Source organism: Leptodactylus fuscus, chromosome 5, assembly GCF_031893055.1.
Source record: "Leptodactylus fuscus isolate aLepFus1 chromosome 5, aLepFus1.hap2, whole genome shotgun sequence".
NCBI classification, from domain to species: domain Eukaryota; kingdom Metazoa; phylum Chordata; class Amphibia; order Anura; family Leptodactylidae; genus Leptodactylus; species Leptodactylus fuscus.
In genome coordinates this window covers 115833923-115852064 of record NC_134269.1, presented here as the reverse complement: position 1 = coordinate 115852064, position 18142 = coordinate 115833923, and the positions used below count along the sequence as shown (strand labels likewise).

General features: G+C 38.7%; 1 protein-coding gene across 5 annotated transcripts in view; it reads left to right on the top strand.

Moving 5' to 3' along the window:
- PHTF2 (putative homeodomain transcription factor 2) overlaps positions 1-18142 on the top strand; it is a 78348-nt gene that overhangs the window by 24765 nt on the left and 35441 nt on the right. For 4 of the 5 annotated variants that reach the window (XM_075274104.1, XM_075274103.1, XM_075274100.1 and 1 more), the window contains exons 2-3: positions 3386-3456; positions 14179-14235. In XM_075274104.1, coding sequence (XP_075130205.1) covers positions 14202-14235 — 34 coding nt within the window. In that variant the 5' untranslated portion in view covers positions 3386-3456; positions 14179-14201. Of the gene's footprint in view, positions 1-3385; positions 3457-14178; positions 14236-14604; positions 14707-18142 lie in introns of those variants that run through there. The other variant, XM_075274102.1, reaches the window with a different exon arrangement.

Genomic DNA, 18142 nt, shown 5'->3' with positions numbered 1-18142 from the left:
TATGCTCGCATCTGAAGTTTTTCAGGTAGTTACTTAATACTTATACAGACTGACCTACACAACTGTATGTTCTTTTGACATAATGTGTTTTATTATACTCAACTTATTTGTTGGATTTCGTTTACTTGTTTTATTTGAATTTTCAAAGAATCATTGGTGTTTGTATCTTTGACTGATTACACCTAATGTCACTGTACTTTCTTGTGTATAAATAAAGAATAAATAAATGATATCGTCATTCTGATCACCATACAGTTATAATGTCAAAGTAGGAAGAAGGGCTTTTGTTATCTTTGACTAGATATGTTAAGAGCTTTGAGAGTAAAAGTAAGTGAACCCTTTGTAGGGCTGAGAGATTATTGCCTAAATCAAAATCACAATTCATAATTTTTTTTTCGAGAAGCTCCTCATGATTTGAATGGACTTGCTAGGTCTTCCAATAGGCACCCTTTTGGATCTACTCTTCAGTTATTCGCCAACATATCAGCACTGTATCATTTGTACATTGTCTAAACAAATATGGGATCCGTTTGCCGCCTTCTGTCTTAAAGGGGTTGGCCATTTTCAGACCAATATTGACAAACAAATGTACAATAAAGATATACAATTTTCCAATATACTTTCTGTATTAATTCCTCACGGTTTTATAGATTTCATCTTGTTGTCATTCATTCTGGTACTTCTAGTGGATAAAACTCTGACCATGGTCATGTGATGAGGACACAGGTGCTCAGCTGATTACCAGGCAGATGTCTGATTGGCACCTGTGTGTCATCACATGACCATGGACCGTACATCACATGACCATGGTCAGAGTTTTATCTTCTAGAAGTAACAGAATGAATGACAGCAAGCCGAAATCTAGAAAACTGAGGAATTGATACAGAAAGTATATTGGAAAATTGTATATCTTTTTATTGTACATTTGTTAGTCAATATTGGTCTGAAAGTGGCCAATCCCTTTAAATCAAAAAATGCTGTTTGATCGTTTTTACTGTTATGCACTTTGATTTTTTTTTTCCTTTATTAATAGAATTAAAATTTCAGTAAAACAATGTTCTAGTACATTGTCAAGCTTTTTTCCATTTGTTTTTGGGAATACTAACACAAACTATTTTTTCAAGGAACATTTCAACATAAAACAGAAAAATGTTTTTTTGTAATGGCATTTAAAGTGGATGTCCAGTTTAAGGTTAGGTTCACATCTGCGTACAGGCTTCTGTTCGGGGTCCGCTTGAAAAGAGGAATGGAATCCCTGAACGCAGATCTGAACCGAGCTCAAGACATAATCTGAGAGATCACTCTTATTGCTTGTATAATGAAAAATTCTACAATCTTTCCAATATACCTTCTGTTCCAGGCAGATATCTGATTATTGTGCTGTGACTGTAACAAGTATACTGGAAATTTTATATGTGTAGGTTAACACTACTGTTATTTAATGTCTGCTCTCATCCATCACAGACGCAGATGGAATGCCTTCCATCAAGTGTCCTTCTGCATTCGCCCCAATGTAAAAAGCTTTCTTCCATCATAATTTTTTAACTGTGAGGTACATATTTCAGTCTGGGAGAAAAAAAAGTCATGTAGGTTTTTTCATGTGTTTGTTGCAGAGTTGGTAATAGGTTCACATCAGAATACGCTGCTGAAAATTACATCCAGAGTGGATGTATCCTTATAGGTAATATCCAAAACCCACCGCTGCACTACACGTATAACAAATGTTTTTTGAGAGCCGCCTGACTGTGTAGGGGTAATAGCCACAATGATAAAGAATTTTTTCTCCAGCAACCAATTTCATAAAACTTAACTTTTACTGTACAATTATAAAAAAAAAAAAAAAAATGGGAGTTACATTACCATATGATAAACAACAAAGAATAATACCGAGCAATCACAAAGACAGATTGTATATACAATACACGGAAAATTGGTAGCAGCAGTAGTTCTATCCGGAGACCCCTTAGGGGACAGCAGATGCAGGAGAATGACCGGCGGATATGAAGAAAACCGCGCTACTCTCACACTCCACGCTGGGCATCACATTCTACCTGTGCAGGGAAGTTCCTGCCTCTGATCCATGCTTCTGACTCCTTGTCTGGGTATATTGTGTGTTTTTTGTGACACTTGAAAAAGGGAAATCCCCGAAACGCTGTGTTGTAGCGTCGTGTTTTTAGAAAGTGGAATAAAGTGCGTTTATTGGTATCCCAAGAGAGTAGCGCGGTTTTCTTCATATCCGCCGGTCATTCTCCTACATTACCATATGAGGAACACAAACATTGATAAACAGCTGACGCGTTTCAGGACATGTGTATCATCGTCCCTTACTCAAAGCTATGAGTAAGGGACGATGATACACATGTCCTGAAACGCGTCAGCTGTTTTTCAATGTTCGTGTTCCTCATATGGTGCTGTAACTCCCATTTTTTTATGATTGTACAGTAAAAGTTAAGTTTTATGAAATTGGTTGCTGGAGAAAAAATTCTTTATCATTATCCTTATAGGGGACCACCACCAATGTTTGTACTGTAGGGGAATAGGTTTATAAACTCCCCCTCCCTTAACTTCATACCCAACAGCATGATAAACGGAGGCCCATGGGAAGTGAGCAAACTTAAAGAGGACCTTTCATGATTTGGAGCACAGGCAGTTCTATATACTGCTGGAAAGCCGAAAGTGCGCTGAAACCCTTCTGACTATAAAGAGCTACGGTACCGGTACCGAAAGCTCTTTACCCGGGGCACATCGGGAAAGCCGACAGTGCGCTGAATTCAGCACACTGTCGGCTTTCCAGCAATATATAGAACTGCCTGTGCCCCAAACCATGAAAGGTCCTCTTTAAAGAACAGTGTTTCACCCCTACCCTGGGCTCTGGCACAACTCCCTGTCCTCTGAGTGACGTCCAGGACTGCTGAGATCTGTGATTGTCACTGGGTCGCTACTTCTAGGAGTGGTGTAGATGGCAGCCGACCCAAAGTCATGGCAGGCAGTAGAGATGCAGGGTTGTTGGAAGCCATAAGGTCATAAGCAGAGAAACGGTAGATGAGGAGCAGTATCAGAAGCAGAGCCACATGGATAGATAGACAGACAGACAGACAGACATCCACATATATAAAATTAGCCATGTGTTTTGTTTCAAAAAAATAATTTCCTTAGTGTTTCAGCAAACATGGCGATGATGATGATGGTCTTTTTAGGACTATATAATTTACATGTTCCAACAAGCTGAGAGACACATTTGTAAAATAGTAATGAGGGAGGGTGTAATATAAGTCCTGACTCACGCCTATTGGTATGCAGGTAACTGAGCTATTTATACATACATCATCAGAGCACTTGATGATCAGACGAGAGTGGAAGTAAATGTCTCTCTTTCTTATTTCAGCCTAAGATGTCAAATGTCTAGAATAAATGGCGTCCAAAGTGACAGATGCAATAGTTTGGTACCAGAAAAAGGTAAGAATAATTACTTCTCTGTGTAGTGTTGTGTGTATTAGTATATTTGTATGTGTTCTTTAGTGAAGATTATCACTTTTATACATTTACTACTGTTTTCTTCTCTCTTAGTTTGAGAATACCTGTACAGATACAGGTTATACACATTGTTGAATCTTATTGACTAGAGCAGTTTTGTAGCATTTATTAAAGTATTGTATTAATATGTGAATTTTACAGTATTTTTATGGTGAAATCAAGGTTTACCAAGACTGATGTCATACCTGAGAGGTCTATTGGACTGTAGCTGTCCTCGTAGTAGGAGGATTGTATGCAACCCTCATGACATGTTTGTGTATAAAGATCATTGTACTTCACGCATGCTGAGCTCTACATACCTGAATTTACACATCTAGAAGAGCACTTTAGGCACGTGGTTAATGGATGTTGTAAAAGTAGGTTTTTCCAATAAATAAGTACATTTTATTTGCCGAGTTCATATTGTTTAGCAAGATGCCCATCTTTTCAAAGCCATTATGCGTGTTTGTGCAGAATAACATGTATAACTAATAGTGTAAAATAGGAAGTTTTCTTTTTGGGTATTCCTTTCTTTGCTGTGTGCTGTTATTATACATTGGAGCAGGCATACAGTACTGATGTCTATGTAGCACTGACTAGCAATTGTTCTCAGTGGAGTTTCGCTGTAGCGCCTGTTGTGTTTCGGATGCCTGTAGGTATTCAATTAGTGAAAGTTCATTCCACATTAGATTAGCGTATGAATGGGCATGGCGTGCTCTCCCAGTGGCAGAGGTGCTGAAAAGGAATTGGGCTTTAGGTAATGAGTGTAATTTCTGCTCCGATTACATTACACATTAAGAGGGCTCAGACAAGTGACTTCAGCAGAACGGCAGCTTTCATCAGACAAGGTCAATTAACTAGATATGTTCTGTAGAAAAAAATCTCCAGATAGTTATTGTCCGTTCCTTCTCGCTTTCTTTTTACAATTTTAGTACTGCCTATTCTTCAGAGATGGATAAAACATTGTAGGCGTTCTGGTCATGGTTAAGCTCATGTGGTCTTGGCTTTTGTCATCTTGCATATAGTTGATACTTTGGTTGCGATTATCCAGTTTCAAAGTGTAAAGGAGTGTAGACAAAGGTAAAATGTACTTCTAATATAACTAAATATTGCTCTCATCCATGTAGATACTGTTAGCTGCTTGCTAAACAGTTTTATATAGAATTGCAGCTCAGAATAGCGCAGCAATCTTCTGCCGTTCACTCCCTACTGCCTGGCCAGTGCATACGTTTTCCTGAGATCTGTAGGTTTACATTACAAGCTCTGTATCATCATCATGTTTTCAGTTCTGTCTTCCTTCTGTGTCAAGTTACCCTGATTCATTTGTTATATGTAAGTGACCAGAAGCATTTTTGGGAAAATTTCTGTACTGGTATTGTCGTATCTGGTATCTGTACAGTCCTGACCACGTGACTTGCTAATCTTCCCAGTAGTAACACCATGCGGCTAATCATGGTACAACTTCATTGCCATACCGTAATTGGCTTCCATCATCATGTAGTGACTTTTTTTTTTTTTTTCTTTAAATTAATCTTGTATTAGGACTCCAAACAGAAGACTACTACTTGTGAACACTTTAATTTGTTGTCTCCACAGTCAAGGTCACACGTGAGATACAAAGTCGAAACCTATGAACCCAGCTTTTAGGTCATGTTGGGATTCTAGAAGTGTTAATAATGTTATTGGTCTGTGTTATGTATTATGATACAACATAAAAACAATCAGTGTGGTTTTCCTTTTTTTAATGAAGTCTAAAAAATGAGAGCTGAAATTGCTATAGGCAACCACTACTTTCTCTCCTTTGTACTAGTTATGACAGGTCTCCCCCAATGTGTTTGGTTGTCTGCTGGACAGTGATGGCGGGCATTATACAAGTTAGTACTGTGGCTGTTTTAACAACTGTAGGCAATATAATAAAATCACTAAAGCTATCTTTATGCCTCTAAAAGAGAAAGGACAAGTGGTCTGTTCACCAACCTCCTGTCTCAGGCCTTGAAAGTCTTATTAGTCCTGATTACTTGATATCCATGTGTCTACCAACTTACTGGAGGTGACTTTAGTCTATTAACTCTCTAATTGAATTCTTAATTTTGTGGTTGATAATGCCTTTTTATTAGGTTTATCCTATGGTGAACTGTATAACTTCCATAGCTGGAAGACAACCACTTTGTAGTGTACTATGCTTTGGTAGTGCCAAGGAGGGGAGGATGATAACAGATTCTCATGTTTTATTATTCCCAACATCATCTTATGCACCTCCCAACTTAACAATAGAGTGAATGGGTATATGGCATCATTGGCTGTGCTGCTTGTTCCATTCACATGCAGATGTCATCCCCAATATTCAAGAGAGATGGTGGTCTGAAGGTCACCACTGCTAATAACCTTTCTATTTCAGTTGACCAGGCTTACTGATCAGTTGCTTTATTCCTGTGCTAGCCGTTTTATTAACATCCAGCACAAAGCCCCATACAAAATAATAGGTCTGTTGACATGACAATTTTGTTAAATAATAGAACAGATTATTTTACAGACCATTTTTACTGATCCCTCATTAGATAAGACTAATGAAGGATCTGTGAAAATTGGTTACCTTCAGTTGTACACTCACATGTTCTTGTGAATTTGCACTAATGGCTTGAAAATAGTTTAGGGGTAGGTAGAAAAGATAGTAGACTTCGTATGTACTGATATATATGCTATAATAGGTTGTTGTTTATTGTGCTATAGCAGAAGAACTTGCCATAGTTGACATACATAGGAGATAACGTTTGTAGATAAAATTGTTGTATATGGAGAAGCTCAATGTAAATCCACGGGATTCTGCCCTCCTTATCTGTGTGAAGAGGACATGAGATGAAAAGTAGGTTTAAACTGTGTTTTCATAGTATATTTCATTTGCGCTCAATGTGTGTACACAAACAGTACATTTAATGTATCCTTCAGCGTCCGTTCACCTGATGGAGGCAAAAAGAGTGTGCTTTTGGCCTTTGTCAGTTAATATCAGAAAGCGTAAAAATCTGTAACCAAAAAAATTTACTATATCTATATACTGAGCCATCCACTAAAGGGAAACATTGGTGAATACTCCTGAATATCAGACGAAAGGTTCAGACATGAGGTGAAGAGAGCCCGCATTGTTCATATGGACTATGCTACGATATTGTCTTATACATAAGATAGGGTGTCCAGGAAAGCCCATGTACTTTTCTGAAGGATAGTAGTGCTTTTAGTCTGGAACATCAGTTTATTTTTAATGTTATAAAAGATGAAATTGGACAAAAGTTTAGGGAGATATCCCAGCCAAATTTTAGAATCCTACACACATAACTCCTACGTAACATTTGCTTTAGCTTAGGTTTACTTGTATGCTGTATTTTGAAGTGTTTCTTCTACTTTTAGCTGTGGTTTCCATCACTCATGCAGTTTGTGTTTGTCTGTTTTCCATATACCAAGTACAGTGATTCAGTTTCCATGTAATTTAGAATAATGAACGGCTTATGTCAAGGCTGTAGTTGCTCACATGGAATTTGTTGTAATCCACAGCCAGTGACGTTCAATAGCAATGTGCATCTCTAATCTGGCCACAAGCCTAATACTAAAATAGTTCAAGAGTTGTGCGGCTTGTAAATGTGCAATTATGTAAGTGGTTTGTACAGTCATTACATCCTTACGTGCACTTTCAACTGCGCTGTCCGTGAGACAAAATGTACTGTGTGCCGGTGACACTTGGGTGTATGCGACAGCTACATATTTACCATACATTCTCTGAACATTCATTACTGCTTGCTAGCAGGATATGACTTACTTTAAAGGTACATACAGTACTATACACATTGTGTTCCTGTATGCAGCCTGATCTTCAGGCCATATCATTCGCCAGCTTTAGTTTTTATTCTTTAGTATGGAGTTGGAGTCCTGGAGTCTGAGTTGGGTTCAATTGTGGAATTTAAAAAAAAAAACAACTCTTCAATATTAAATAATATAGAAATGCACCTATTGTCTAATTAATTAGATGTATAGTTTGTCGCATATTTACTTTCATAGGAAGTCAGACTCTAGATTTTTAATGCATTGGAGGATCTTTGCTACTTCTGCTTGACCATGCCTATCAGCCATTTTTAAGGAGTCAGAGTAGGAGTGGGTGTTGAGGCTTTGGAAAAACCCTGAAAGTGTAGCTGCTGCAGGCCCTATGTAAGTGGTGCATGACACATGTAACCAGGGCTGTGGAGTGGATACGCCAAACTACTGACTCCAAATCTCCACAGTCTGACTCTGACTCCTAGTTAGCTGACCGCAATAAGAAAGTATTAAAGAAATTATGCTAATTTTACAGACAGTATTAAAAGGTGTATAATATAATTAAAAAAATAATTTATCATTTTATTTTGTAGTCAGAGTTGGCAACACTCCACAGCCCTGCAAATAACATCAAGCCAACGTCATTACTATTGTTATGCACTTACTCCTTAGGCCCTGCACTAGGCATAACACAATTCTTCACAATGTGTTCTTTTAATTAAAAGGCCAGTCCTGTTTTCATCTACAAATTCTATCTTTGAGTATGTGGCCAATGTAGTGGTTTTAATTTTGAAGTGAGTTTTTTTTTTTAAAAAAAAATTTCTGTGCCGCACAGGAGGCCACTTCAGAATCCAGTCCAAAAAAACGGCTAAACGCGACTGGATGATGGTGCAGTGCATACAGTGCATCGGCATCCAGTCATGGCATTCCCCCCAGATTAGGCCTAAATGAATGGGTCTAGTCGGGAGGGAGTGTCTCACCGCGGACGTCCGGGGCTGATTCCACCTGGAAAAAGGGCACTTTGTTTCTTTTTCTTTATCCGCAAGCGGCAACAAAAGGGAACCCATTGAATTCAACGGGAGGCGGTTTTTTGAGCCAGATTCTGATGCGGATTCTGCATCAAAATCCGGCCCAAAAATACCCTGTCTGAACCTGGCCTTAATGGATTTCATTTACAACAGGAAGGGTTTGTAAAGGATGCCTATCCATCAGCCTCTGTGCTGCCTGTTATTCTATCTGAACAGACCTTTATGTATATCCCATTTTCTATAAATTAGTCCTGAAGTGCAGGGGTGAACCTGCCCTTTTCGCCGCCCCCCCTCCCCGGGAGAAGGGGCAGGGCTTAGCGGTGTTCGCAGGCAGGGAGAGGACCTGCTCTCTGCCTGAGCGTGAGGGGAGGCCGCTGGAGCAGCGCTGCTCCAGCGGCCTCCCCAATCCACCGCTCGGTGCTAAGCCAGTCCAGGACAGCTTGTCCTGGACTGGCTTAAGTAAGCAAAAATGCCACCCTCTCTGGGGCCCTGACATAACGCCGCCTGAAGCGGTCGCTTCAGGTCACCTCATGGGAGGTGCGGTGCTGCTGAAGTGTTGTTGTAAAGATGGTTTTTACATCTCTGAAAACCATGCATGCTTAACCTGAATCCTTAGACCATAAACCTACAGAAAATAGTATGTTCATTTTATAATGTGTAAACTACAATTCTAGCTTTTTCTTGCATGTGTTATTCCTGGTTGTATTGTAGATTTTCATTAATGTACAACCATAACACCCATTGTACTGAAATGTTTTGAGTAGAAAGAACAGCAAGTCCTTCCTTGTCGCTTGTTTTTGTAGGTTCTGTTGAGTTGAGCTTCTAACTTGTGTAAAATATGTAACTCCCCCAACTACTGTAAGTTGTTGCTTTGCTTACTAGTCATACTGAGTTTTAGGAATCCATGATCCATCCTTGTACTCCTGCTATTTAAGAAACCTTTTCTTATTCTTACTTTTGGCTGAAGATTTTATTGAGTCACTAAATATGGAAAATGCAAAACAATATCCCTGCAGTTCCACTCTTAATGTTTTCTTTTCCTTTAATCCTATTTTTTTTTCACATATTACAATAAAAAATGAGACATTTGTATGTTCCAACAAATCGACATGTCACTGTGTCCTCTTCTCCATCCTGTGTCTGACGACTGACTGCAGCATCAGCCGCTTTCTACTGCCCTGTTAGCAGTCTTACAGAATTTCACCTCCCCCCGCCTTATTGGCTAATACCTGCCCCTCATCCCCTCTGCCAAAAATTAGACTTAGAATATTAACTGTGTTCTCTGTAGGATTTTTACAAGACTGTTTCAGAAACCTACAGTTAATCCTGATGATATTTTATGGTGGTAAATTATCTATGTTTGCCAGCTGTATCATACTGGTCCCTTATCTTTAAGGCTAAATAGAGAGCCATAATGAAATGAAATAACACATAGTGGATAAGACACGACCAATATCTGGTCTTTTCAGTCCGAGAAATCAATCAATAGAATATATATGCCTGCCCACTACAACTGTAACGGCTTTGGATTGCAAAACTGACTAGGAAGAGAGACGAATTCCTCATAACATATTGATTGCTTCCACTGGGGTTGTCAAGCTTTTGGGCTATCTAACATCATTGACCTCTGACCTTCAGCTTCATGTTCATGTTTGCTTTTAGATAGTATTGTTTTTCATTGTGACCTTAAGCCTATTAACTGGTAATAGAAAGTCTTCAATATCGACTTTTTCTGTGTATAGATCCAAATAAGGCTAAGTTCACATCTGTATTCAGGGAGGGGGAGAAGGGTCCGCTTGGGGACCCCTGTACAGAAATCTAATCTGTTTAAAACAGCGGTTACCCACGGATCCCATAGATTGTAATGGGTTCTGTGTGATTTCCGCCTGAAAGGGCGAAAAATGCGGAGACAAAAGCGCTGGTGTGAACCCAGCGTAAGGGTTTTATATTTGTCATGTTGTATTTCAATCTCCATTTGGAATTTGACGTTATTTCTATGTGGGATCTTGTTTCAAAAGCAGTATCATTTATTCTTCTATTCATAGAAAAGTATATTATGTTCTAGTTTACTCTTTATTTACAGAATAATGTCTAAAGTTCTATTATTAGAATCTATTCAGTCAGGTCTCCAAGACTTTTTGATGGCTGGAATAGTGAGAAATAATCTTTTATAAGTTAGTAGGACTGTTATTGTTACACAACAGATCAATACTAGCAACCATGACTACTGTAATGATGGCAGCTATGACACAAGAGTTTCTTTTTCATTAGATTTCTATTGTTTTTTCGGGATCAGAATAGAGTAGAATTCTACAGTGTTCAACATAATGATAATCTTTTGTGAAGCCTGCAGAAACAAAAGTCATGAAGTCCGTGTAATAGAGGCTAAATCTGTATATAAATATAATCTACTTGTAGGCCAAAAATATTATGTCCTGATATTACCTTCTCTATAATAACATGACATAAGGCCTTTTGTATACAAAATATACTCACATTGTTGAGTGCCATTACATGTGTTCCATCACGTACTATAGCTTTGGAAGTTAATACACATTATTTTCAGAAATTGCATTTTATAGTGAAATATGAGCATGAGAATAGTCTACAGCAGAAAAGATATCAGAAGAAGTGAAACTTGTATACAGGTTGGAGGTTTTCCTGTTATGCTTGTAAATGTCCTCAGACTTTGCTCTGTTTTATGATCATGTACTTCCACTATGTGTGTGTGTTTTTTTAATTTACATACTTTTAGTACAGTGGATATTATGGATATAGTGCAGCGATTCTTGACAGAGGTATATTGGACACTGCTGACTGCATGCCTTCACGTGACATTATCTGTGTCCTGGTATGGCGGCTTTCTTATTTGTAATAGCCATATCCGTAGATGTTGGCATATGCTATATACATATATATGTGTTCAGTGTGATAAATGTGATCCTTACGAGCAACAGCCTTCCTGCTTATGTGTGCAAGATTTTTGACGAGTAAATGAACTTGAATGCACAGTAGTATTATTATACTTCCCCTTTTACCTTTCTGCAATGCAAATGGTAAAAGCTAAAACAATCTAGTAGTAGTCGTAGTTGTAGTAGTAGTCGTCTACACCTACATTTGTGATCTATTCAAGTTATTGAAGCTTTAAAAAAATAAAATAAATAAAAATAAATAAAAGTTCTAAATCACTCCTTTCCCTAGAATACATATAAAAGTAGAAAATTAGGGAGCATTCATACTCCCGTCATTGTCCGACAGGTAGTGTCCGCTGCTAGTGTCCGTTCAAAATCTTGCACGGACATTAGCAGCGGACACTAGCTGTGTCTGTGACACTTGTCATTTATTTAAATGGCGATCGGGTGCGTTCTTTTGCACTCCGTGCCTGTCCTTAACTGTCCGTTCGTAAAGATGTCCGACTTTGTCGGGTTTTGCTGTCCGCTTGAAAAGTCGGACATCTTTAGGAACGGACAGATAAGGACAGGCACGGAGTGCAAAAGAACGCACCCGATCGCCATTTAAATGAATGAAAAGTGTCACGGACACAGCTAGTGTCCGCTGCTAATGTCCGTGCGAGATTTTGAACGGACATTAGAAGCGGACACTACCTGTCGGACAATGACGGTAGTGTGAACGCCCCCTTACTGTGAAACACATACACATTAGGTATCCCTGTGTCTGAAAGTGCCCAGTCTACTGAATACGGGGGGAATCTGCAGTGCTCCTGTTCCGTCGGGAAGGGGTTAATAGGAGCACTGCAGATACCCTATATTCAGCCAGGCTGAGTTCCAAGTGGGGGGAAAAAAAAACAGTCCTCAAGCTCAGGGAAGGGGCAGACAGACAACCAAAACACCCCCTCCCCTTCCCCAGCACACAGCAACTACTGCACCCAAACACTCTGAGCATTTTCATTTTTTTAAATTTTCCAGTAGCTGCTGCATTTTCCTCCTCGGCTTATACTCGAGTCAATAAGTTTTCCCAGTTTTTTTGTGGTAAAATTAGGGGCCTCGGCTTATATTCGGGTCGGCTTATACTCGAGTATATACAGTAACTTTTTAAAGGTTTCTCATTATTTTGTTAGTAGTTTGTAGATATGGGCTAATCTCCCAAGATTTTTTTTCATATTGGTTCAGGTCCCTGATTCATTTAGGGTCAAACAAGTTCAGATAGTACTGGACGTGAAATTATTCTCTTCACTCACCAGAGTATAATAGGTGAAACCTTAGGGAAGGGGTTAAAAAAAAAAAATTGCACAAGTCCTAACACTCTACATGCCCATGTGATCGCTGTGGCCCAATCTTGGGCGTATGATGTAACCAGAAAAGCGCCGAATGCTGCGAGGAGGGTTAAAAGAGGTGATGGAAGGCGAGTTGTATTTTTTTTTTTCATCTCCCCCTCCACCTTTTAATAATGTACCGCAAAGCATTTCTTGGTAGCCATTTTAGTTTGTATGAGACAAATCCCCAATTGTATGGCTTTGTTAAAAACCTGAACTATTTGGTTCAAACCCATCTCCTGACAAAATGGTTTGCCCATCTCTAACACTTGAATGTCATGTCATTGTCATTCATTAATTTCTGATAAAAATGAAAACTTGCTAAAACTGACATTTGTTTATTCTGTGCTCTTGGAGTTAGGCCTGGTTCACATCTTTGTTTGGGTTTCCATTTGAGAAATCTGCTTGGGGACACCCAAATGTAAACCTATCCACATAAAAAAGTGGTTACCTAAGGAAACCTGTGGACCCCATAGACTATAAAGAGGTTCGTGTGGTTTCCGCTCAAAAAATGAGGAGGGAAAAGTGCTGCTTGTAGGACTATTCTCTCCACATGTTTCATGTGGATAGGGGAACGGAATGGCCCCAATGCAGATTTGAACCAGGCGTTTGTATGGAACCAGATTTGTGGTAAGACTACACTTTAATGTTAGGTCTGTGCCTCAGGCTCGATGAACTTTATTGCCATTTTTTTGGATTGTGCAATGTTCCATTTCCTCATAACGTGATATCTGCAGCTGTCTAGAACAATAGTACGTTCTGTAATGGTACAATTCCTCCTGTGAAAATGTGAGGCATCCTGAGTAAAGGTTTTATTTTAGACAACATGCCTGTTGGCGTTCAATCTCTACTTTTGTTGTTAATAGAGCTTGTAGTTTTCTGTAGGTAATGATATTCTCTAATGGCATCTCTCCTCTGTAGATGTTCTGTTAAATAAACCATTATGATGAGAGAGTTAATCTGGCTTCTATTATGCAAAATTAACTTTTATCACATTGGTTGAGTACTTTTTGTTGATGTGCCTATATTTTAATAATAAACCCATTATGACAGGGGTCAACAAGCTGTGCCAACTGTTGTGAAACTACAACTCTCAACATGCTATGACAGATACATCCTGTCAGGGCATTTAGGAAGTTTCAGTATCACAATGGCTAGAGGGCCACGGCTTGCTAACTGCTGCATTATACAGGATGCAGTAAGGCTATATTCACATGACTCTGTTTGTAAGTTTCTTGCCCATGAACAGTGAACAAATTGCCATTGTCCATTCATTTTACATCCATTTTTAATGGACCGTTAAAAAAACAAACAACAAAAAAAAATGGAATTTTATTGGTCTTTTTTGATTTGTTTTGTTATTGATCCAGCCCACTTATCAATTTTCGATGGCTATAACTCGGATGTAAAACCATTTGTCTGTTAAAATCTAACCCAATGATTAAAATACCGATCCACACATGACCATTTTTTTTTACTGTTGTGTGAATAAGGCCTTAAACTGTACATTGCCCACCTTATAAGGTGAAAATTTAATCTCACATGTATTTTTTTTTTCTTTAGATTGGAGCTTATGACCAGCAAATATGGGAAAAATCTGTGGAACAAAGGGAAATCAAGGTAAATACTATGGCTTCTTTTAGTATTGGCTTTTATGTATAGAACAATGCCACATATTACACCGATAATGTATAATTAAATGGTATTGTTTAATTTAGTAAATTAAAAATATAACTACATTTCTTTATCTTTAGATCATGTGTTTGAGTGTGTGTTTTTTGCATAAATATTTATTTATTTGATTGAAGATGAATAGCACACCGAAAAACACAAATCCCCATAAAAGTATGATTTTATTATTCCTCATTAAAATTAATAATAAAGTCCAATAGTCTGATCACCTATAGAAGCTAGCCCAAGTGTAGCAGTATATTTTGTTTTATAAAGTAATTTATTGTTGCTCACTTTTATCAGGTTTTAGGACATGTGTAACCTTTTATAATGGTCACAGCATTTATAATGAACTCTTTAACCCCAAATACTTCCTCCTTTGATGGTGTTTTTTATGATTGTATGCAGTTCATTAGATTGGTAAGTAGAGCAGATCTGCATAGTGTGAACTTTGTGGTGTCTAACTGGAGATGATTTGATACCTCATATCACTATTGCAGTACTACTCAGATGAAATGATAATTGTAAACCTGTAATTGTATTAATCTGCGTCTAACACTATCTGCAGTTTGTACTCCGATAATATGTGTGACTACTTCTGGGAATGACTTGAGTTTGGATAATTGCATGTTAGACTACAGTAACATTTGTTCAGCTAGCAGAGTTTCACCACGTTTCTTCTTTAAAACAGGCAAATGTCCAGGTTAGATGTGCCCAATTCTTGTTTCAGCCTGGACTCCAGATGTTGAGGACAACATTGTTCTGATTTTTTTTTTATCCTGCAAACCCCATTTGCCTCCAAAGCAGCACAGCTTTGTATAATTGATCACATTTATAACAGATCTACCACTGACCTCCCATTTGGGCTCCTGGTTTACACATTGGGTACATCTGATCTAGGTGATCCTCCTTGGTGACAGATCTACATTGCTCTAGATCTACTAACTGTAGTTATCATGCACATTACAATGGAATGGCCACAGCATCAGTCTCTTTTGAAGGCTAGTAGACTTGTTCTACGCAGCATGTGTTTTCCTCCACAATGCATGATGTTTATGAAGGATTTGACAATTTATGACAACTTGTATATGTACTTCTATTCTCACATATATAAATGTGTGAAGTTTAGTTTGTGTACCCTGTTCTTTTAATGTTTTTTAGCTTTAGGGTAGTATATATCTTCAATAGATATCCCAGGATGAAATTTAAACATGTTGTATGAAGAGCAGGATTCTTCTTATTCTGAACTAGCTGTGCCAAAAAGCTGTAGGAACAGTTTTCATACATTGTAGTTATTACTTTAAGTAAAATACATAACATCCTTGTGGTAGTACAAGAAGTCTAAGGGGAAGGATAAAATGTTGAAATCATTGCACACTGACTTGGCAGATATATATTATCACTTTAGTACAGTTTGGGATTTAAAGAAGATATTTCAACACCTCTACCTCTAAGTCCAGCTCTTTTCCTCATTTTAAGAGGACCTTTCACCACCTCCACCAATTCATGTTTTTAGCACCGCTCCACTGATTCCAGTGTAGTTGGAATTTTATCTCTAGGCCCCACTATTCATGAGCAACAAGTGCAGGTCATTTTGATGCTGATGTGCTATTTAAGCTCTGTAATATCAGAAGTCAGTGTCAGACATGGGGTGTGATTCAGCTCTCCAGTCAGAGGCAGCCAGTATCAGAGCTCAGAATCACCCTCCTATCTGCTAATGCTTGACACCGCTCTCCTGACAGTAGAGAGACTAAAACGCATATTAGGCTGTTATCATCAGCACATCATAGGTAAAGAGTTGAACTTATTGAAGTGGTGAAAGATACTCTTTAATAGTTGCTGTTCCATAGTCCCCACCATTGCCAAGTTAGTTTTGGTGCCTGATATGCTATTTAGGTTCTGTACTGTCAGGAGGGCGGTGGTAGGAAGAAGCAGGAAGAGGGGGAGATTTTGTGCTCTGACACTAGCCACCTCTGAATCTCGCCCTCTTTCCTACACCTGTCGGACACTTCCCATCTAACCGTGCATGTGAGCAGCATATCGGCTTCACTGATTTCTCAGTTACAGTTGGAGCTAATGATAAAATTCCAGCTACAACAGGATCATTGGAGCAGTGCCTATTAACAGATATTAACCCCTTCCCAACTTCCACCATACTGTTATGGTGGCTGTTGGCCTCTCACCCCAATTAAAAAGAACGCCCCTAATCAGCCCCATGACTTTCTCGTTACAGAGCGGCTCCCCAGATCTCAGGTGCTGACCTGTTCCCATGGCAGTCTGGAGCCTTCTGAAGGCTACCAGCCCTGCAATAAGGATATTACTATAGTAGACATTCCGCAATAACATTGTGAAAGTTGTATTGTAGTCTGTGAGACTTGTGATCAAACAATTGCAGGTTCAAGACCCTAGAAAGCTAATAAAATAATAAATATATATATATATATATATATATATATATATATATATACAGTCCTATGAAAAAGTTTGGGCACCCCTATTAATCTTAATCATTTTTAGTTCTAAATATTTTGGTGTTTATAACAGCCATTTCAGTTTGATATATCTAATAACTGATGGACACAGTAATATTTCAGGATTGAAATGAGGTTTATTGTACTAACAGAAAATGTACAATATGCATTAAACCAAAATTTGACCGGTGCAAAAGTATAAGCACCTCAACAGAAAAGTGACATTAATATTTAGTAGATCCTCCTTTTGCAAAGATAACAGCCTCTAGTCGCTTCCTGTAGCTTTTAATCAGTTCCTGGATACTGGATAAAGGTATTTTGGACAAACAATTCAAGTTCAGTTAAGTTAGATGGTCGCCGAGCATGGACAGCCCGCTTCAAACCATCCCACAGATGTTCAATGATATTCAGGTCTGGGGACTGGGATGGCCATTCCAGAACATTGTAATTGTTCCTCTGCATGAATGCCTGAGGATTTGGAGCGGTGTTTTGGATCATTGTCTTGCTGAAATATCCATCCCCGGCGTAACTTCAACTTCGTCACTGATTCTTGAACATTATTCTCAAGAATCTGCTGATACTGAGTGGAATCCATGCGACTCTCAACTTTAACAAGATTCCCGATGCCGGCATTGGCCACACAGCCCCAAAGCATGATGGAACCTACACCAAATTTTACAGTGGGTAGCATGTGTTTTTCTTGGAATGCTGTTTCTTTTTGGACGCCATGCATAACGCCTTTTTTTTATAACCAAACAACTCAATTTTTGTTTCCAAAATGAAGCTGCCTTGTCCAAATGTGCTTTTTCATACCTCAGGCAACTCTATTTGTGGCGTACGTGCAGAAACGGCTTCTTTCTCATCACTCTCCCATACAGCTTCTATTTGTGCAAAGTGCGCTGTATAGTTGACCGATGCACAGTGACACCATCTGCAGCAAGATGATGCTGCAGCTCCTTGGAGGTGGTCTGTGGATTGTCCTTGACTGTTCTCACCATTCTTCTTCTCTGCCTTTCTGATATTTTTCTTGGCCTGCCACTTCTGGGCTTAACAAGAACTGTCCCTGTGGTCTTCCATTTCCTTACTATGTTCCTCACAGTGGAAACTGACAGGTTAAATCTCTGAGACAACATTTTGTATCCTTCCCCTGAACAACTATGTTGAACAATCTTTGTTTTCAGATCATTTGAGAGTTGTTTTGAGTAGCCCATGATGCCACTCTTCAGAGGAGATTCAAATAGGAGATCAACTTGCAATTGGCCACCTTAAATACCTTTTCTTATGATTGGATACATCTGGCTATGAAGTTCAAAGCTCACTGAGGTTACAAAACCAATTTTGTGCTTCAGTAAGTCAGTAAAAAGTAGTTAGGGGAATTCAAATCA